Source organism: Berghia stephanieae, chromosome 2 (assembly GCF_034508935.2).
Source record: "Berghia stephanieae isolate SIO BIC M18660-M18661 chromosome 2, UCSD_Bste_1.3, whole genome shotgun sequence".
NCBI lineage: Eukaryota > Metazoa > Mollusca > Gastropoda > Nudibranchia > Aeolidiidae > Berghia > Berghia stephanieae.
In genome coordinates, this window is record NC_088361.1 from 101,773,602 (window position 1) to 101,797,282 (window position 23,681).

The following is a 23,681-nucleotide window of genomic DNA, read 5'->3' on the forward strand; positions in this document are numbered from 1 at the left end:
CGTGTTTTACGTTATACATGTTTGATTGATGAACGTGAATATATTTTTTTTAAGTGACATAAACTAAAATGTCTTATTTCTGGTTATTTAAACTTAAAACATCTATTTTGGAGATCTAGGTCACCCTGACATAATACCATTTTGAGGTTAATGGGGCATAAATGGTTACAGATACGACAATTTACTTTTTGATTCCTTAAGGATTTATATTTGTTTCTTTTTGTAAAGCAATAAGTATAATAATATTCCTTTATTCATCCAATAAGGGGAATTTGTCTCAAGGGTCCTTTCCAAGGGAAGACTGGAATAATCCAGGTATCAGTCGCAGTGCAACGATGCAAAATGAGCTAAGGTAAAGTGACTTGCTCCAGACCGCACAAAACGGGTACCTTTCAGGTACAAAACAAAGACCGTACTACTGAGCCATGCTGCCCCAAGCAAGGCGCATGTTTCTCGGTAACATTTAATTGTCACCCTGTAGACAGTCCTGACATAAAGCTATTTCGAGGCTAAGGGTGACATATTATATATGAGTGGTCGACTTTCACATCCTGCTAATTCGCTTTTTCATCACTCAGAGAAAATTCCACTTTTTTGTCATTTATTTAGTGACTTAAAGTGGGAAGTACTCGTCTTGGGTTTGCCTCATAGAACAAATACCTTAGTTATTGCTGGTAATTCTAAGCTGTCCTATAGATTCACTGTTTTATTGATTCAAAGTTGGAAGTCTCTTCATTATATCTTAATTGTCAATAAACATATTACATAGACTTGAGTCCAAATGTTTTTCTCTATAGGACAAGAAAGGAAGTAAGTAGGAAAGTGCCAAAAGACAACAGAGAATAAAAGCTTCGCGGCAGCGATGGGGGCTCGAACCATCGACCTTCCTGGTACGAAACCTCCGCCTGGCCGGAGAGATTGTGACTCTACCGTATGAGCTATCCACGACCCCGGGTCAGTAAGTTCACGGGTTCGAGCCCCTATCGTCACCGCAACGTTTTTATTCTCTGTTGTGTTCTGGCACTTTCCTACTCACTTCATTTTTTGTTATTATGAACATAGTCCCTGCTCCACTCACTTTTCTGAATTAAAAATTCTCCATAGGACAGTAAGCTTGCAAAATTGTCGGTGGTAAAATGCTGCTAAAAAATCCATAAAGAACATGGGCTTCACTTTCTCATTATCTTACAGTTGCTTGAGAGTGTGAACTCATTTTTTATCTGGGTGTGACTTTGCAGGTTTTTACAAGTCATCCTCTCGTAGCGGCAGCATGGCTCAGTTGTACGGTCTTTGCTTCCTACCCGAAAGGTACCGAGTTCATTCACCCGCCACTGCGCTGTGTGACCTTGAGCAAGTCACCTCGCCCTAGCTCAATTTGCGGCACTGCTCTGCGGCTGACGCTTGGGTTATTCCAGTCTTCCCTTGGATAGACCCTAGAGACAGGGAATTTTATTTTATTTATAATTTTTTTTTATTTTATGATACAGGACCAAGGGGATAGGTCACAAATAATGGTAAATTATGTTGATGAAAAGTGTGGACAAGACTTAGTGAACCTTTTTAATTTCAGTTAAAGATCATGAGGGAATCGCTTGACAAACGTCAAGTGGAGAAGGAAAAACTGCAAGAAAAACTGAGGGCTATGAAGAATGAGTTGGCGATGAAAGAGAAGGAAGACGTGCACATGGTTGGCAAGATGAGAGACATGGAGGAACAGCTGGCCGAACAGGAGGCCTGGCAGGTCAGCATGAAGGAACAGATCAAGAAAAAGGAGGAGCGACTTCATAGTGCCAGAAAGTAAGGTTTACCGATTTATTTTACACGATATTTTCAATCTTTTGTTTATTTTTTAATAATGCCAGAAAGTAAGGTTTACCAATTTATTTTACACGATATTTTCAATCTTTTGTTTATTTTTTAATAATGCCAGAAAGTAAGGTTTACCAATTTATTTTACACGATATTTTCAATCTTTTGTGAATTTTTTTAATAGTGCCAGGAAGTAAGGTTTACCAATTTATTTTACACGATATTTTCAATATTTTGTTAATTTTTTTTTTTTCAACGTGGTTTTAAAATGTTAATATTTATCGGAATTAGTGGCCAAATAAAATCTAGCCCTTCAGTTGTTAAATGCTTACATTTGTAAAAAGCAAAGAGAGGCTAAAGAAAAAGGGAATTTTGAACCCAACTCAGGTGTAAGGCATCAGTGTTTTTCAGAGTTTCTTTACTTTAAACACAATTTTTGTTTACACATTTTAAGTCAGAATGTCATCTCTCTAATTTACCAAAATCTGTTGAAATGGCTCATGGTAAAGGCAACATGTGTGTATCTGTATCTGTATCTGTGTGAAATGATTTATGGAAACTAAGACAGCTTCTCCTGCAAAATATTTTTTTTTCTTAACACTTATGAAAGACTTGCATTCAATAAGAATTCTGAGGTACTTGTGATTGGTGAAAGAGATTCTTAACATCCAACTTTTAAATAAAGATTGAGAAAAAAAGATCGATTCTTTATCGATAGACATAATGTCACTGAATTTATTTTTAGATTTTTTTTGTAATTGAAGTTAAGAAAAAAGGAAAATTTCTCAAAGAATAAAAACTACATAAAACCACCTATCAGAACCAGTGAAAACCAACTCTCTAAATAAAATTGAACAACTGACTTTACCAAGCACATCAAATGGTGGCTGTGTCAAAATATATCACGGTTGTTTAAAGTTACAAGATAACTCCTTTAACTATGTTCTTGTTCAACTTTCATAAAAGGAATATGGAGTCAACCCATTCAATGGTGAGACTTTGGCTAAATTTCATTTTAATCACATAGCTTCTCAATATCTATCTGATGATAACAACAGACCTGTCTATGTATTGTGAGAGTTATATTATTATTGCATTTACAACTCCCTTGTGAATAGCCTAGATAAGTGTTGTTTCCAATCATACCACTGTTCCAGGTCGATGGACCAGATGAATATCTTCATGGGGGACACAGCAAAGAAAGAGCTGGAGGCAAGGTCAAGGCTGGAACAATTCATTTCCAGTTTAATTGACAGATCCACGCAGACAGAGGCAGAACTCAAGAAACTGAGGGAAGCCTATGAAGCCAAAGAGAAGGCATTTAATAGGCTGATACAGGTTCGTTTCACTAGCAGAGCTGCCAACCTACCGCAAAAAATGCGGAATTGTACGCATTTTCAGCGATTGTACGCTTGTATGCATTTCCCCCAAGATTGTACCATTTTTTAGTGTTCGGAGTCACTTCAGTTTTCTTTAGTTTAATAGCCCGGATGCTCGTATCGCTGTTATCTTAAGCTTGCTCTATTATTCTATAGTGAACTCGCTCCTATTGTTTTAGTCCCATATCATGAAATCGAATATTCATCGTAAGCCCGGAAGTCTGTTTCAAGCTTTTACTTTTAGGCCTAGTTTACTTTCACAATGGTTAGTTTCCGTCGATTTCAGGATTGTACCCATTTTTATGAAATCTCCCCCATTTTGAGGTCCCATTGTACACATTCTCATCAGATGGGGTTGGCAGCTCTGCAGTAGATACTAAAGTTAATTTTTCACAAAAGCATAATAAGGAATTATATATATATATAATATATATATATATATATATATATATATATATATATAATGATAGAGTCATTGATACCCCATACTACTTGAAATACAAACTGAATATATTTCCTATCATATTACATTAGACGCATAATTCGGGGATAGCTTATGCTAATCATAAACATTCATTAGGCATGATGAGTTCTCTATAGATAAAACTATTTATTACTTGAATTTGAAAAAATTAATATTTTCCATCAAAGCAATTTTCTTGCATTTTTTAAATGATACTGAAATTGTGGGATTATTTTAGTGACAAACTCTAATTTAAACAACTCGAGGACTTTTTGGTCTTACGATACTAATGAAGTGTGTTTTATGAATTGATTGTGGCTATCATGATGTGGTAAGTAATACCCTTTTGGGTGGCAATGCAATACATATTGGTGCAGAATTTTCCTGAAAAGAATATGTATAGACAGAATCATGTCATGAGTGAATACTATGGGACAATATTACTCAAAGTTATAAGACAACACACTATCAATGAGAACTGTCTATAGTTTTCAAATGGGCAGGGTAGGGTTAATAAGTGTGCCCCAAGAAAAATAAAGATTGTAAAAAGCGTAATCTCCACGTCAAGTGTCTTGCCATTCAGTCGTCTTCCTAACCATTGACTACAAGTTTTACACTAGGGATGCCCTCTGGTTTATAATGCTATTTCTCTTTTCATACACATTTATCTACTGGCTATTCATTTTTGTTGTTGATATTTACACTTCATATACATTATTGAATATTTTACCTTAACTACATCGTTCATGTGTAGTTTGGAATTTTAAATTTTCTTTTTTGTTGATACACTAGGTATGAGATAATAATTTGTGTTATGGGAGATTAAATTGTAATTATATTTTAACCCTACAAACTATTATTCGTAAAATTGACAAATTCTTTTTTATTTCAGGCTCAAGAAGATCAGTTGTCTTCGAACACTCCACATATTTCAGTCAATTCTGGAGGTCTTCTGTCATCCCATCCGTCTTGGCAAGGCGAGACCCGAGTAGAAATACAAAATCTTTCGTCCTACCCTTCACCAATTGATTCAAGAAAACTCAATGGCTTGTCAAACCCACAAATGTCTCCATCTTATCATCGTCGTCATATCATAGCAGATTATGACAGTGACCAAGATGATGACATCCAGGAACCCACCAGACTAAGATCCACGATTAATCAGGTCAAGAAACAAGAAATCATTGATGTTGTATCTTCAAGACAACTGAAAAACCGACCTATACTTGTGCAAGGGAGGGAATATCCTCATCCTAGTGCCTACGGAGTGAAGAGACCACTGAATCCGAATAGTAGAAATGCAAATTCTACCATCCGGCCCTCGGAGGAGGAGTATCTTTACAACACCAAAAGAGGTCAAGATAAACTGAAAAGGGGTTCATTAACAAGGGATAAATTTTACTTGCCAGTTGAAAAGGATGAATATGCTATCAGACCAACTGAATCCAGACAAGGAATGCGTAAGAGAAGCTCTTCACCCACCAACTCTTACATTCAATTAGGACGGAATGAGGACGGTACTCATCACAGATTGAACAATTCTGTTTTGTTTAAAAATACTCCAGAAGTAGACAAGATGTACGAAAATGTCCAGAAATATTCTTATACTTCAAATCCCAGCAACCAGCTTCCAAAAAGAAATTTCCTTCCATGTCAGCACCATCTTCATTATGGAAGTCAAAAATCCCAGCGTCTTCCAATGGACGAACAAGGCATCATCTGGGATCCTCATGAAAGGTCTGGATTGAGAGCCAGAGTACAAAAAAAGAAAGTGAAACGTAAAACCAATGTCAAGTCATCGAAGAGAGATAATTTGAACAAAAACGCAGACTCTGTAGAATTGAAAGGTTCTTGTGAGTCTGACTATGACGACGATGATGATGCTGTCCCAACTGTACAAAACAGTAACAGATTGAAACGTTCATCCCAAGCCACATATTCTGTTGACCCAACTCCTCTTGGAGATAAGATTGCCCTTCTTCTCACCTCTATAGGGCCTGGCACAGTTGCATCCAATGCTCGTAGGGAATATGAAGGATATCCTTCCACAACGACGCCCAGACTAAACAATGAAAGAGATGTACATTCCCCTAACATGACATCTGAGTCTGATTCTCAGCAAAGTAGTCCAATCCACAATGCAAGAGCGGTGAGAGAACGTGTGGAGAAACTTACAGCCAGACAGATCTATAACGATGACAATGTGCATCGTGATATGTCCCGTACACCTAAAAATGTCAATCAGTTTGTAAGATTTGATCCTGAGATCCACCCACCAAATAATGTCGGTGCAACACGGAATGAGGACAAGAGAGGACCAGAAGAATACATGGAGAGAACCTATCTTGATAGAGAAACGTACCAGAAGCCTGGAGTTGAATCCCCATCAAGAGACAATTCAGATGTCAAGTTGTCTGTGACCAAAGGCTACAGTCTACAATCCATGCCAGAGAAACCCCTCGAGGGATATTATAACCGTTTCAGTAGTAATCACGATTATGGCGATGACGATGAGGTGGTCAACCAAACCACTCGTCCCAATATTGAAGTCGTGAATATTGAAGATGATCAAAGACGAGGACGTGAAGTTCTTGATGATTCCTACACAATGCAACCACCACAACACACCACTGATGATGTCGATGGAATGGGATATCAGTCATCTCTATTGAAACCTTACATGGCAGACACAGCAGATCAGTTCGAGTCCCACAATGCCGAGTCAGACTTTTCTTCTAGTAGCTACGCCACACTGCGACCAGATACCTCTCATCATGGTGAAGATTACACTGAATATGCCCAAGATACTCAAGATGAGGTTGATGATGTTGACAACACCATTGAAAATATCGAACCCAACGCTCAAGAAATCCAGGCAGAAGTTCACAGAGAATTAGAAAATGACGACTCTATGACAGGGAAATTGCCATCAGTTAGTGAAGTAAGGGAAATGTATCAGGACAGTCCCACCATCAGCAGAGAATCCTATTTTTCAAGGTCTTCAGATTCCAATCAGAAAAGTCTCCAACAAAACGATGACGTTGCAAAGTCAGAGAATTATGACACTGTCATGAAGGAACTTTTAGACAAACACCCTTTTGTTTACGGAGACTCACAGGAACTGGAAGAAACGTCAACTCCTGTGAGGAATGAAGTCACTGAGGAATCCGAATCATCAGAGTATCTGTTAGATGAAGACGTAGAGAGATCTCAACAAGACATCACCAGTGAAGAGACAGAGTCAGTGCAGGCGCATGTCCAAGAGTATGAGGCATCAGAAAATGACTTAGTATCATCTGATGATAACGACGATGAAAGAGCAAGAAGTTTAGGAAGCCAAGGAACTCTATCCCGCAGTTCAAGCAAAGCAGACACAATCGATGCATCCACTGACACAGACTTGGAAAAGCTGGCCCTGCCTGGAGCCATTCACAAGCCTCTGGATGCTAGGAGGAAAAAAAAGAAGAACAGTGCAGCATGGAATAAGGAAAAGAAGACCAAGAAGCAGAAATCAACCCCCAAGTTGAAAGATATGGCCAAGAGTAGTTGGACCTCGGTTGATGTCAATGGTGAGTTTTGGATAGTTGTGGTCTTTCCTTTCAAGCATCATAATTTGTGTGGTGCTCTGGCTCAACCTGTCGGATGTCGTGGAAACATTTTGAATCAAATTTTATTACATATTTGAATAGAGGCACTATTTCTGGATAATATGCAGTTTGAATTTTGTAAATACTTTAATTAGGGGCGGAGTTATTCACATTTGAAGGGAGGGGGGGGGGGGGGATAAAAAATTAATAAACGCAGAAAATCTCTTTTATAGATAAGCCGGACAAATATGTTACAAATTGGTTAAAAGGCCGTTACCTTATCATCACAACAGCTTTTGCACAAACATTCACACTCAAAAATAAGAAAAAATAAAGCCCTTGTGAAACACCAACCGAAGATTCTGACTTTAATCCCCCCCCTTTTTTTTTTTTTTGCCCTTGTTGACTACAAGACGTAGGAGCAGGTTTTCATCCTGGATGGGCGATTGCTCTATCAATACTCTTTGTTACTATGTCGCTTGTCATTTTATTTTCGTTTTCAGATATTGATATTGACTTTTAGATATATTATATTATAAATTATGGTATAAAATTGAAAGAAAAATGCGTTAGTCCCACGATTTTATTGATGGCACAAAATTTCACACAGGACAGTAAATAAAATGTTGGACTATTAATTTTGGAATTGTAAAATCCTTTCATGAGAATGTACTTGGGTAGATAAAAGAAATGATGAAGTGAAAAACAAAAATCATGCAGATAATAATAATAATAATAATAATAATAATAATAATAATAATAATAATAATAATAATAATAATAATAATAATAATAATAATAATAATAAATCTTTATTGTCCCCCCAAAAGTGGCAATTTGTCATTTGGTTACACATTTATAACAATACAATATTGACATAGACACACTTACACAGATGCACACTAGTAACATAGTAGTTATCGAAAAAAAAGGCGATTTTTCACCTTTTTTCGCTTAATTTCTCAATACTATCTCGTGCAACATCCGATGGGTTTTGCCAAATCAGCACACATGATATTATTTGGTGTTGTTTTGATTCAACCTTTGCCAGCCATTGGTTTGTTAGTCACTGGATCTGTTCAGTATTTGATGCTTTTTCACTTTAAAGAAAAGTAAGGTATTGATGATGACTAGTATACCATTATTATTATTATTATTATTATTATTATTATTATTATTATTATTATTATTATTATTATTATTATTATTATTATTATTATTATTATTATTATTATTATTATTATTATTATTATTATTATTATTATTATTATTATCATTATTAATATCATTATTATTATTATTATTATTATTATTATTATTATTATTATTATTATTATTATTATTATTATTATTATTATTATTATTATTATTATTATTATTATTATAATGATTTACATTTGTCAAGAACAATTTATCGGATTTTGCACTATGATATGAAAGCTAAAGTTCCCGTTTTTCCATACTGACTAGATTCCGATGTTGAGAGAGAAGAAAGGCTCCAAAAACGCCGTTTTCGGGTCGCTCTCTTCTGTGCCCTTGCATATGCGGACACCAAGACTTTGTTATCAGCGTCCCAAGTGTGTAAGGATTGGAGGAAAATAACACAGCACCCTGCTCTCTGGAAACACATTGAGTTGAAGGACTCTCAGATCAGCTCTCAGGTACTACCGTACTGTGTGCTGTTTTAATGGAGAAATATAGGTGGAAGCAATGATTACAAATCACTTTTCTTTATCTTCAACCCTTTTTTCCATTTCACCTCTCTCTCTCTCTCTCTCTCTCTCTCTCTCTCTCTCTCTCTCTCTCTCTCTCTCTCTCTCTCTCTCTCTCTCTCTCTCTCTCTCCTTTCTCAGACAGTCCTAGGTTCGAGCCTTGCTCAGTGCATAGTTGAGTCCTTCGAAAAGACCCTTTACTCACATTCTCTCACCTTACTCAGGGGTAAAATGAGTACCTGGCCGTTAACAGCGTTGTCTCTGTCCGAAAAAAAAATGCAATATCGCCTAACAGGCGTCATATCTCGTTCTACATGTTACATGTTGCTGTTGGTCAGGGACCCCTTGTAAAGTGCTTTGAGCATGTTTAGTGGATATTGCTCTATATAAAAGCTTAAGCTCAAGGATCGAAACTGATTCCTGTGCATTTGAAGCAAGTGGTCTAGCACTGAGCTATCAGGATCCCCATTTAGTCTTGTTGTGTTGGTTTAAACTAGGGTCAATATTTTAAAAATATGAATGCATGTTTTTGACGGTAACCTAGATACGACAATAAATAATCGAATGTGTTTTGATTATTGTCACTCACAAATCTCACCACTACCTGATATGTGACCCCTCGTCTCAAAACGGTATTAAGTTGGGATGATTAACATGCTGAAAATGGAATTTGTATCCAGAAATATCAGACAAGTTGAGTTTGTTATGCTTTATAGAGGAGAAGGAATATCATATTTTAGAGTGCTACATACCAACGTTTCATACTTTTGACCAGTTTAACTTTAATTTGAATTCTTACCGTCTGGTCCATCCCGACATAATAACGTTTTGAGACGTTGGGTCACACAGGGAAGAATCCAGTCAATGTGATTGGTGGCGATTTTATAGTTGTCAGATTGATTTATTTAAGCCTTTACGTTTGTGAATTAATGTCTCAAAATGGTATCATGCAGGGGTGACCAAAGTGCCAAAAGGTGATTTTAAACTTAAATTGGCCAGAAATGTGAAATTTTAGTTTTGTTACTTCAAGAAACTACATTTATTTTTCTCAACCAAACTTACAAACATACCCCGAATTTCAATTTTTTTATTTCACTTTTAATATTTGGCATTAAATGAACCCGACATAATATTGCTTTGAGTTAGTGGTCACATTGTTTGCTACAAAAACTTTAACGAAAGAGTGGAAATAGATAGGCTTCGTATGGGAAGAATATACGTACATTGTCTGTATTGTTCCCATATGAAGTCTCTCCATTTTCACTCTTTCGTTAGTATTTTCACAATCACAGGCTTCAGGCAGTCCTTACTGTTTTTTTACAAAAACTTTGAGAAAACCCTACAACGTTAGTTGTTGAATTTCATCTCATAATGTTAGCACGATGCTATTTTCAATTTTCATTTTTGGTCCAGGCATCTTAAAGCACATTGTTGCTTTTATTTTGATGTGCTATCTTGATAATAGATAATAATACTGCGCAAGTTTCACAGTGAACCTTTCCAATAAAGGTGCTCGGAAGCCACATTTGTTTTGCTGTTTTAACTCACTCAACCCTAACACCGACTATATCCGTAGTTTACCTGAGTTACTTTTACCCCATGCCTATTTATTACTTTTTTATGAGACAAATTATAGGCGTAGTATCAAAGTTAATGTTTTTCATTCATACATGTTGATAGTAGTCGAATAAAACTATCTATGTACATGCTCATTTTTAATACAATTTTTCCAATTTTGAAAAGTAGTAAAAATCTCTAGGATTGAGTGAGTTAAATGTAAGAATTATTTTAAAACATCTGACAAGTTACTTCCATATTATATTTAAGTTTTTATTAACCAGTCAACTCTGCACTGTCAAAAAACTTGTATTTAAAAATTTGGCCAGAAAACTCACCCTTCAAATATCGATCGATTTAAACGACCCTCATCTTGGCAAAAAACTCTCAAACCTGGGACTTTGCGAAGATGTGTTCATTTAAATCGATGGATATTTGAAGGATGAGTTTTCTGGCCAAATTTTTAAATGCCAGTTTTTCCATAGTATGGCAGTTTACTGGCTCTTCTTCTTCTTCAAGTACCAAGTCTGTGCCAGACATCGGTGATCATGGTACGCCATTCATCTCTTTGATCAGATAACCTCAGAAAACTAATATTACTCTTCTCTTTCTTTGTCACCCAGCTGTTCAAACTATTCAAATATGTTTTTCTTGGTCTACCTTTACTCTTTTTACCTTCTATCTTTCCTGTGAGAGCAAGATGTTCAATACATTTATTTCGATTTATGTGCCCTAAAAATTGCATTTGTCTTTTTCTTATTGTACGAATTAATAACCTTTTAGTTTCAGTATTGAGCTATATAAAAGCTCAATATTTAATTAATTTTGTAAAAGTTGTCACAATGATGTGCTACTCATCACCTTTCAGTTTCTAATCACTTTGTCACAATGGTGTACTCAAGCAGAGACCATCTCACTCCAAGGTTAGTAGATAACATGAAAACATTATGTCATGTAATATCTAATTGTTTTTGACACATTATTTTTTGTATGTTTTCTTTTATTTTGTTTTCTTTTTTTTTCTTCTCTTTTTTTAAAGTTTTCAATTACAACCAAAATTACATTTGACTCTGATAATGAAAAATGAAAAATGCATTTAATTAAAAACTCGGAGAACTGGGGAGTATACGAGAATATTAAAATTTATGAAAATTCGTGTACTTTTATACATTTCAGAAAGCCAAAAGATTTTATAATATTCTCTCGCCATAGCAATACATTGACCAAGGGTGAAATACAAGCCCTTCAGTCTGTTGCTATGACATAATTTTAACATCGTTTTAACCACACTTTCATGATTAAAAACAAAAAAAAACAAAAATAAATAAATAAAAGGGGAAGACGTAGCATACACTTTTAAAAAGCACACCAAAAAAACAAAAAACAAAAAAAAAAAAAAGAAAAACAACCCAAACACACCAAAAAAAAAAAAACCCAAAAAAAAACAAAAATAAAAACTTACAAAACACACACACACACACACACACACACACACACACACACAGAAAGCAACGAACCCGTGAACAACCGAGACAAAATGGGAAGGAGGAATTGAAAACATATTTTTTGGGCCTTTTCTTCATGTTTTATAAGATTCTGGATCTGATGAAAACAAACATGAAATGTATAATTTGATTGCAGGAAACACATAGCTGAATATGGCAGCAGTATCTCAAAGAATGTCTGGGTTTCAAAAAAAAAAGGTTTTTGAGTGCGTGTGTGCTTGTGTCTTTATGTGTGTGTGTATGTGTGTGTGTGTGTGTGTGTGTGTATTTGTGTGTGTTTGTGAGAGAGATAAAGATATACATCATTAGTATTCCATCCATTTCATGACCAGTTTGGTTTGATTGTAATTTTGTAGGTGGTGACCAATGGGGGAGGTAAGATGTACTTGTTGTTCATATGTGTGTTTGTGTGTGTGTGTCCGTGTGTCTGTGTGTGTTTTTGACTGTTGCTTTAAATTTCTGCATAACTTATGGATGTGTTCAAAATGACATACAACTGATGTGATGTTGTTATTAACATAAACATTCTCATGCTGTTATTTGTATTCTATACTGTGTTATTTCTTTGTCGTTCACACTTTCCAAGTGCCTTATAATCGCCTCCAAATGGTAATGGTATGACGTCGGGGTGGGTCATTTGGATGCTGACAACTAACAATCCAATTCATAGCCACAAATAACAGATTTGACTTTCATTTATTTGTTTCATTTTAGAGAAAATGTCATAATAATAATAATAATAATAATAATAATAATAATAATAATAATAATAATAATAATAATAATAATAATAATAATAATAATAATAATAATAATAATAATAATAATAATAATAATAATGTTTTCCGCAGAGCAAAAATATAATTTTTAAAATATTTCTGATCTGTATTAATTATTAACTAAAAATTCAAGTTTGGCGTTCACCTCGACATAATACCAGATTGAAGTGGTGGGTTACAATTGACTTTTAACCATTTACAGGCAGGGTTCAACTGACATAAAACCTGGACGTTTTCACCAAAAGAACAGTTTTATCGATGCAACGTTGACTTCTGATAAGCTCCAGTCAAGTGGCTATCACAATTACTTCTGTAGTGAGGACAATGATTTGGTCTGCTCTTATCACCTGCATGCGATATAATGGGAGAGAATACAAATTCAGAAAAATAATAAACTTGCCTGTAAAGGGTCAATAACGTGTGTATGTGGTAGAAAATAATACCTGGTTGTTGTTGTTGTTGTTGTTGTTGTTGTTGTTGTTGTTGTTGTTGTTGTTGTTGTTGTTGTGATCTTACTAATAGAATCTCTCTTAATGAATGCTACTACTCTTTACACATTTCTATATGCCTGGTTCATATTTCCCACTGTGCTGTTGTTATGCTTCATAGATATCGTAATTCAAAGGCCAAAATTAGATGCATGGATTGATACTATACAAAATCAAATTCGCCATTAAAAGTGCTCATGTGTGTGTGTGTGTGTGTGTGTGTGTGTGTGTGTGTTAAAACTAACATTTGGTTGTCATTGTTGTTACTAATAGAAACATTCTCCATCGAATGATACTCTTCACATTATATAGGGTGCGAGAAAAGAAAATGGAAAAAAGTACAGTGTTGTTTCAATACGAAGCAAAAATCAAAATCATTCAAATATTTGTAATCAGCAGAGCAGTCCATGATCTTTAGAGAATTCTGCTTAGTTTGATTTAACATTTTCAATTGGTTAAAAGTCGGTTAAAAATTGTAATGTCAAACGTTTCCAAACTTGCATCTTTTTGAAGTTTTCGTGTATGGAAAACATCAAAGTGTCTCTTAATAGACTACTTCCGATTGATTATTGTCTATAGACAAACAAAAACAGACATTTCACTGAATAGGTTTACCAAAAAATGTGGCCTCGAAATATGGCTTCGGGTGGAGTGAATGGCAGGGAAAGATAAAATCGCATTTCAATCTCATTGACATGTCAACCACAAAAGTGAACGCCCAAAATGAACTAACTTTGAAGAAAAACAACTCATTCCAGATTTTGTTTCACTTTATCCCAATTAGTCATTTGTTTTTTCCGCAAGATGGAGCGAATTCCCACACTGTAACATTACTTGGTTTACTGAAGAGAAAATAAATGATGTTCGATTTATTCCTAAAGATGAATGGCCTCCCTTGGTTCCTGACTTGAATCCAGTGGATTACATCATTTGGTCATTGATGTCCAATAGGGAATGAGATTAGCGGAAGAGTAGCGTCCCTTGATTGGACGTCACCCATAGTCTGTGACGTCACTGGCGGAAAAGTTATTAGAGAGAGAACGTCATGTTGGTTGTGCGAGGACGAGAGACGCATGCGCACAACCAACATGACGTTCTCTCTCTAATAACTTGTCCGCCGGTGAGTTCACAGACTATGGGTGACGTCCAATCAAGGGACGCTACTCTTCCGCTAATCTCATTCCCTATAAGTAATTTTTATACGGGTCGTACAATAATTGACACAGAAATAGACTTGAAAGAATCCATTCCAAATACATGGGATTGAATTACCTACCAAGACATGAAATCACTTGGATCATACAAAAGTGATTCACACACGCATAAGGCAAAATTATGGAGAATTACTTCAAAATTTTCGATGTGGAAAATTTGTGGTGTGCTTATTAAAACAATCATAGTGTTGATATTTCTCATTTTATCTTCCTAAAAATCTGTGTACATAAATTCAATAAATATAGTCTAGTTGATTGTGGTGAAATCTCAGACTTGTGTTCGTTATTGGTCCGGCGATTACAGGCATCGAAACTTTTCCAGGTTTTGTTTTTTTCGCACCCGATATATAATCTCTGTTTTGATACTTTTATCCACTTTGCCCTTTTCCCGGACCATAAGTCAATAGACCATTAATATGTGCTTAGATTAAATTTGTTCAAGATCCAGATAGCCTTAAAAGGGTTAACAGGTGTGTATGTGTGTGTGTGTGTGTGTGTGTGTGTGTGTGTGTTATAAATAATATCTGGTTGTTGTGGTGCTGTTACTTACAGAAACTTTCTTAATGTAAACAACTAGATACTCTCCACATTTTGTATATTTCGTGTTTCGTTCACATTTTTCTACTCTTTCTTTGCCTGATCCATATAATTAAAATAGACCATTTGATATTATTATGTATTATGTAAATGCATGGATAGACTTTTCCACAAGCATAATTTATCTTTTTCAACCCCTTCATAAAGCACATTGATAGAACAATTAACGATGGAACCGAACCAGTCTTCATTCTGGATCTTGGTTATGAATTGAATTATAATCTGTAGAAATCCAAGTGTTTAGAAAGCTTCATTAAGCCAAAAAAAAAACAAAAAAACAAACAAAAAAAACAACCCAATCCCCCCCCCCTCTCCCCTATCCCCAAAAATAAAACAACCAAAAAGGTCAAAAACAAAACAAAAAATAAAATAATAATAAAGATAATTAACTCTCTCCTTACCGATCATTTTCAGTATTTTCCCCAAATGGCAGGCTTAACCAGCAGAAAATTTTATTTTTTAAACTCAAACAATCTCTCTACAAAACAACTTTATGTTCTTATTAATTAAACAAAGGAAATTGTGATGTACAAACTAAATCCGAATAAAGAAAAAATGTGTATATTGTGTCGTAACAAATGTGACGATTCTGCTGTAGGTGGTAAGGAGAGGGCTCAATAAAAATTGTGAAGGTTTGTGGTCTTGTGGTATGGCATTCGCCTTTGGATAGGAAGGTTCTGGTCTGGATTCGAGTCCATCTCTGAGTGGAGCCAAGTTGAATCCTTGGGAAAGGTCCCTTACGAACACTCTCTCACCATAATCATGTGTAAAATAAGTACCTGGCCATTATCAGTCTTGTCTTTGTCAAAAAAAAAAAAAGAAGTAAAATCGCCTTACAGGCGTCGTGTCTTCTCTTACTTATTAAGTGTTGCTGTTGGCTTTGGCCCTCTTGTAAAACAAAGCACTTTAATTTGAGTATGTTGAGTGGATATTGCCTTCTATAAATGCTTTTAGAAAAATAATAATAAGTAATTAAGGTTTGTATTGTTGAATGTCAGACGAAATGGACAGAAAATAAAGACAGAAATCGTCCCCAAAAATCAGCATTACTCAATGGGGCTCGAACTCCAAACCATCTAATTCAGGACATGTGTTATTATTATTATTTATTAATATTATTATATTATATTATATATTATTATTATTATTATTATTATTATTATTATTATTATTATATATTATTATATTATTATATTATTTTATTATTATTTTTATTATTATTATTATTATTATAATTATTATTATTATTATTATTATTATTTATTATTATTATTATTATTATTATTATTATTATTATTATTATTATTATTATTATTATTATTATTATTATTATTATTATTATCATTATTATTATTATTATATTATTATTATTATTATTATTATTATTATTATTATTATTTATTATTATTTATTATTTTATTATTATTTATTTGTTGATTGATTGATTGATCGATATTTTTTTTTTTACTTCTGCCTGCTTCCGATATATAACTTTAAGTCGTAGTCTTGCTCCCCAGTTAGCAAATAAATTATTTTTTTAAACTGAAAGTTTGTGTTACTCAAACAACCATGTTGAAATAAAATATTGAACAAGAATTGCATTTATTATATGAAATAGAGCAATATATTCACTGCCATGGTTATAGAATCATTCAAGAATACCCGTTTTTATTGCATACCATTCTTGATCCATATATTAATATTATATTATATAATATTATAATATTTAATATTATATTTATGTATATTTTGTCACACAGGAAATGGTACCATCTCTAATATCATTTTAACCGGAAATGCTCCCTATAAATGTTCAGACTTATTATTTAGAGTATGAGAAACATGAATCCCCAACTAACACAGACTACAAATAAATCAATATGACTTTCTTTATGATTTCTCAGCCTTGTTTAGTAAACATTTTATTGAAATCAGTTTAAAATGTAAGCTGATTGAAAAGTTCACTGGTGGTGTGAGACTTATTATTCAGATTGTTATTACTAAAGCGCTTTGAGCACGTTTAGTGGCTATTGCTCTATATAAAGGCTCAAGTTTGTTTGTTTTTTGTTTTTTTTAAACTATAGAATAACTTTTTCTTTCATCTTTTAAGTCTGTGTTGTGACCTTTCCAGCTTTCTACCCGTGCAAATTAAATAAAATTAAAATTAAACAAAACAGGAAATTTTTGACCAGAAAACTTTCACTTCCTGTATTGTTACCTACGTTACTTTGGAGATCAATCACGTTTATCCTTATCCATTCAATCAGTCTTATCCTTATCCATTGATTTGTACTTGTCTAGGACTGACAGGCAGAAGTCAAAGACTGATGGAATCCGATTATGATTACAACAAGGATATAAGGTAACCCAGATTAGATTATGTGACTTTTTCATTCAGAAAAGGGAGTGGAGTAGGCACTTATGTTGATAATAACAAGAGATGAAGTGTGTAGGAAAGTGCCAGAAGACAATAGAGAATAAAAATTTTGCGGCGGCAATGGGATTCGAACCCATGCCCTTACTGGTACGACAGTATCACAGTATCCACATGGATCATGGATAGATCATACGGTAGAGTCACGCTCTCACCGGCCAGACGGAGTTGTAGTACCAGTAAGGTCGCGGTCGAACCCCCATCGCTGCCGCGAATTTTTTATTCCCTATTGTCTTCTGGCACTTTCCTACTCACTTCATCTCTTGTTATTATGTGACTTTGTGATCTTGTGATATAACACTCGCCCAGGATCAGGTAGGTCTCTGGTTCGACTCCACAAAATTGAGTCGTTGGAAAAGGATCTTTACCCACAGTCTTTCACTGCACTTAGGTGTAAAATGAGTACCTGGTCGTTAACAGTGATATCTATGTAAAAGAAATGTGTTAGTGACTCCCAGGTGTTATATCTTGTCCTACAGGTTTTTCTGTTTAGTTGGGACACCTTGTAAAGCAATTTGAGTACATTTAGTGGATATTGTACTGAATATAAAGCTCTAGATCAAGAATGAATACTGGCCATATATTCTTATAAAATTTTCCTCATGAATTTGGTATCTTATCTTACTAAAGGCTACTATAGGAATTATCCTTTCCATGCCTTATACAATAATTTATAATTACAGAATCGCATATAGCTTGTATTGTATCATTTACAGACAGTTTTACACAACCTTCAATGTCAGGAAAAATGTATCAACACGGCAATGTAATATCGAAAAATACTATCATAGAATACTGGTAATTGAAAACGGCTCATGATCGAATTAATTCTAAATGTACAAAGCTCATACTAAATTGAAATATTAATGGTAATGACAAAAATAATCATGATGATATATCTAAAACATTTCTTAATACAATAATTCAAATAACTAGGAACTCTTTGTCAATAGTTAGATGATTACTTGTAAGAAATTTTATTCTGTCAGCTCCAAATTTACCAGAGAGACATATATATATATATATAAGAATGACGTATGGCAGATGAAAGGACAATCTGGTTTCATTATAAGTGCTTTCTGCCTTTGTCTTGGAATGAGATTACTTGGTTTTGTCCTGGCCTTGGTCGGAGTCCTAGCTGGGAGAGAAACAGTCAAATGCATAGTTATTGTTTTGGGAGATGATATTTTTTTCCTTGTAAATCATCTCTCTGTTATGTATTATTATATTTTATTTTGAATGTATAATGTAAGCATTTGAGTATATTCCTCTCTGTTGGATTTTGTGCTTGTGTCCTGATGAGACTTATAGGTGATCTCAAACTAAGTACATTGGTGGTATGCTCTTGGAATCTACATCTGATCCCTATTTGTTCTCAGTTTCCCTTTGTCTTACTTTTTCTTGGGTGCTTTAATTGTAATTCTAGAACTTTTTACTATCCCATTTTCTTCCTTTTTACTGGCGCTGATATAACCTAAATGTGTTGCAAGCGCCGTAAAAGCCTTAAAAACAAACAAAACAAACAAACATTGCCTTCACTTTGACATAATGATTATCTTGATCTTTGCACAGGAATGATTGTCAAGTTATAATAATCATCATCCTATTCATTTCATGTTATTCATCAACAGAGGATCGCTGGAGCAAGGCTTGGAGCGGCTCTTGTTTGCCTGTCAAGCCACTCTCAAATCTCTCACCATTCAAGGATGTGAAAATATTCTAACCGACAAGTAAGGACAATGGCTCTGGAATATTTTCATATAACAAACAAACAAACAAACAACAGCAAACAAACAAACAAAAAATATTATCTGAAGAAAGAAGAGTAGAAGAAGAGAAGACTTATTTATTATTATTATTATTATTATTATTATTATTATTATTATTATTATTATTATTATTATTATTATTGTTGTTGTTGTTGTTGTTGTTGTTGTTGTTGTTGTTGTTTCAATACCCCTAAACTGTTTTAAGAACGAATTTGACAAGGTACTCCATCAGTCAATGGTGGTCTGGGTTTTTATTTTAAAAGTAGTTTTTGAATGTTTGTAGTTTATCTATTGTGATTCTGATTGTAATGAATGACTTTGGATCTCAATGGATGATGGAACGGATATGTAGCCATTGATAATATCTGGTATCCTTGAGATTACTATAACCCTTTGTAATTGTAATACAATACTATACAAGGTTACAGTTATCTAAAGTCTGACCGATTAGACCTTGAATCTCATATCATTTCGTGTCATGTCACATATCATGTCATTTACCATCTCATATATCATGTCATTTATCATATCATGTGTCATATCATATGTTATTACATCCTATGATATATGTTATATTACAAGAATAATGTGTGGCAAACACAATCATCCTGGATTGATCAGACGATATCATACAAGAGTGACGTCATAAAACAGTTGTCATCCTTAGGGGGCATTGATAGATCTGGAGATTATTCTGGTTTCTCTAGAATTAAACGGGCTTACTACTTAACTACCCTTAGGGTAGAATGCTATTTTATCCACAGCTGTTTCTACCAGATATAACAGAGACCAATCTATCCAATTACTGTTGGCAGAATTAATCGTAAAACAAAAAAGAAAAGAAAAAAACCCCATAAAACAAAAACAAACTGGACTGCATCATGATCATGTAGCCTGTGGATGTGTCAAGGAAAACACAGGTTACAATGTTAACTGTGTTTTGTTTATTGGATTTCATCGTTCCTTTGTTGATTGTTTTGATGACATAGGGTTTCTACCCAAGAGGCCCTTTGTTTGTATTGTTTCCATCCTAAGCCTTTTCATTTTCGACTTTTCCTCATTATTTTTATGATCCCAGGCTTCAGGGTAGATTCCACCGCTGTCGATATCATATCATAAGAAATAGTATATACATATCATATAAGGAAAAGACAACACATCAACCTGTTTTGTTGCACTTTGACAAAAGGCAGTTTCTTTCAATTTCGTCAGAAAGCTTTTACTTCAAATATTGATTGCTTAAGATGACCCCAAACTTGTTAGAATTTTCCAAAAGTTTTCAACCTCCGACTTCTTTAAAAGCTTTTAAAAAGATAGAAAAGAAGGGGGAAAATCAGTTTTTAAAAATTCTTACAACACAAGGAGAAGTCTGTTATATATTGTTTATAAATAGCTTTATGTGGACATGATTTATCAACCAACAACTTAAGTCATTCTGAAAGTTGTGAAAAATGTACTTGCCTATTAGAAAACGTTTCTGTCTTAGGCTAGGAGGACATGATTATTGTGATAAAGAGGTTTAACCTTACACTTATACTATCACACTGTTTGGTTTCAATATTGAAACTGCAACAATACAGATTGTATTGGATTGAGTCATTCATACCATTTTGTGAAACCATTTGATCTTGCATGTCAATTTTATGACTTCGGTTTAACTCACTCAATCCTAGAGATTTTTTCTACTTTTCAAAATTAGAAAAATTGTATTAAAAATGAGCATGTACATAAATAGTTTTATTCAACTACCATTAACATGTAAAAACTAAAAACATTAGATTTTATACTATGCCTATAATTTGTCTCAGAAAAATGTAATAAATAGGCATGGGGTAAAAGTAACTCAGGTAAACTACGGATATAGTCGGTGTTAGGGTTGAGTGACTTAAGCTATCCCTCTTAAAATGATATAAGACTATACTTCTACATATGTGAATATTTCTAATAGACAGTAACCCATTTCTTACGTGTTTAGGTGTTTGTGGTTGGTTAGCAGCAATTGCCGCATGTTGACTCATACAATACTTCTACATATGTGAATATTTCTAATAGACAGTAACCCATTTCTTACGTGTTTAGGTGTTTGTGGTTGGTTAGCAGCAATTGCCGCATGTTGACTCATTTGACATACCGGAGTCATGTGGATCCCATCACCCCACAGTTGATGTGGCCCTTGGGTGGAGGTTGTCCTGGAATCACCTCTCTATGCGTTCACCCGTATCCTGACTGGTAAGCTTCACTTTAACCCTCTCCTTACCACCAATAGGAAAATCGTCACATTCGTTACGATGCAGCCAACAATTTTCTTATTCTGATTCCCTTTTGTTATAGTCATAGCTATAAAAACTCGACACGGTGTTGCAGAGCTCATTTTTCTGAACAAAATATAGAATATACTCTTTGCTTATCTGTTTGAAAAATCTATTTTTGTGTTGGGTGAGTATGAAGTTTTGGGTAAAATTCTGAAAATAGTTGGTGAGGAGAAAGTTAAAGACAAGAAACTGGGTGGGGTTCCTTACCTCCCATAGTGGGCAGGGAGGTACTTATCGTGTCTTCTATCCCCCTAAATGTTTTTCATTTCAACATGCTTTCTATCTTTGTCTTGGAATGAGATTACTTGGTTTTGTCCTGGCCCTGGCTGGGAGGGAGACAGTCAAATATATATTTAGGGTTTTTAGAGATTATATTTTTTCCCTTGTAAATCATCTCTCTGTTTTTGCACTGTATTATGTTTTGTTTATATATTATATATGATTGGTAAACATTTGACTGTATTTCTCTTAGTGGGGACCTGTGCTTGTGTCTTTATGAGACTTTTAGGTGATCTCAAACTAAGTACTTTGATGGTGTGCTCTTGGAATCCACATCTGTTTCCTATTTGAACCAATTCCCCTTTGTTTTCCCTTCTTCTTGGGTGCTTCAATTGTAATTCTATAAATTTTTACTATCCCATATTCTTCCTTTTTACCGGTGCTTATGTGTCCTAAATGTGTCACAAGCGCCGTAAAACCCTTAAAACAAAAAAAAAAAAAAACAAAAAAAAAAAACAAACAAAAAAACAAAAGAAACCAATAAGAAAAAATAGTCCTTCAAAGCCATAATACCCTTGGAGTTTACTCTGGTTTCTTAGAGTTAAATTGATGTAACAATTTCTTGTTACCTTTGGATAGGACGTTAGTCTAGTCTCCATCAAATCTAATAGACCCAACTTTCCTTTCAAGAAGTTTGAAAATTCCTTGCTGCACCAGGCAGGGGTTGATGCCAGTCAGGCCAGTGGGTGTTTGGCTAGAAATGCATAGAAATTATGTTTATAAAAGCCATCCTGAGAATGAGAACATTGATATTATCACCCCCCCCCCCCTTTTTTTTTTTTGTTGTGGGGAAAACCCATTGCCACCTCATCATTATAACGGCAAAATTATGAGGAACCTTTATATTTGGTTAAAAACATAAACGTTAAAGACATATTCATTCCTACTTGCATTCCGTTTTGCTCAGAAAAATAAAGAGCTTTTGATATGTAATGATACCTTGATCACACTGTGAATTATTCTTACTGTCACAACGTAAAGCTTTATCTTAACCAAGAAGCAACGTGAACAAACATCCAAACAGACAAACACAACACAACTATTTAATGAGAAACAACATGGCTGGCTGAGCTATTGGATGGGGAGTCTTGACCTCATGCATTTGAACATTCATCATCTTTCCTGATGAGGAACTTATAAGGTCAGGAGCTCCCAATAGCTTAGTTGGTAGAGCACTTGCTTCACACCGACCGAGATCAATCCTGGGTGTATGTAGTCAAGATTTTTTTCCAACCCCCCTGTCCACCCAGCAGTGAATGGGTATTTGAGTCTGTTATATTTGATGGGAAGTACTTTGCAATAGAATACCGTCCTATCCAAAGGATAGCAAGCAATTGCTTTTGTCCGTTTTACGCTATAGAAACCGGGGTAAATCTGACTCCATGGGTCGGATGGCTTTGAAGGACTACGTAAACGTATAAGGTTGCCCTGAAGTTTGGGACTTTTTTGAGATCCAAGCATATGTAGGAACGTATTTATTGTTGTGTTTCAATGTGTTCCAGTTTGTTGTTGTTTGGCTATTATGTTGTTGTTGTGAATTGTTCTCATGCTGGGTAACCTTGGGTATCATGGTGAGTTCCATTCACTGTTGTGTGTTATTTCTTCCCGTGAGTTTGTGACGTCACAAGGGGTATAAAAACGGGGTTGCCTTCATTTTACAAGCTCTTTTTACTACGAAACGGATAATGGATATTTGATGGAAATTAGTCAAGTGTTGACTCTGTTTCTTCTACCGGATGAATATACCCGGACTAATCGCGTAACTGCCCACTTCGGTGGAGATACATGCCTTGTGCA

General features: G+C 34.6%; 1 protein-coding gene across 17 annotated transcripts in view; it reads left to right on the forward strand.

The window, feature by feature from the left end:
• The window catches only part of LOC144966080 (uncharacterized), a 52,690-nt gene that overhangs the window by 16,520 nt on the left and 12,489 nt on the right, over positions 1–23,681 (forward strand). For 15 of the 17 annotated variants that reach the window (XM_078902136.1, XM_078902141.1, XM_078902130.1 and 12 more), the window contains 8 exons: positions 1,571–1,797; positions 2,967–3,147; positions 4,544–7,220; positions 8,709–8,899; positions 11,376–11,430; positions 17,392–17,452; positions 19,156–19,254; positions 21,373–21,522. In XM_078902136.1, coding sequence (XP_078758262.1) covers positions 1,571–1,797; positions 2,967–3,147; positions 4,544–7,220; positions 8,709–8,899; positions 11,376–11,430; positions 17,392–17,452; positions 19,156–19,254; positions 21,373–21,522 — 3,641 coding nt within the window. Of the gene's footprint in view, positions 1–1,570; positions 1,798–2,966; positions 3,148–4,543; positions 7,221–8,708; positions 8,900–11,375; positions 11,431–12,368; positions 12,388–17,391; positions 17,453–19,155; positions 19,255–21,268; positions 21,308–21,372; positions 21,523–23,681 lie in introns of those variants that run through there. The other 2 variants (XR_013644154.1, XR_013644155.1) reach the window with 2 other exon arrangements.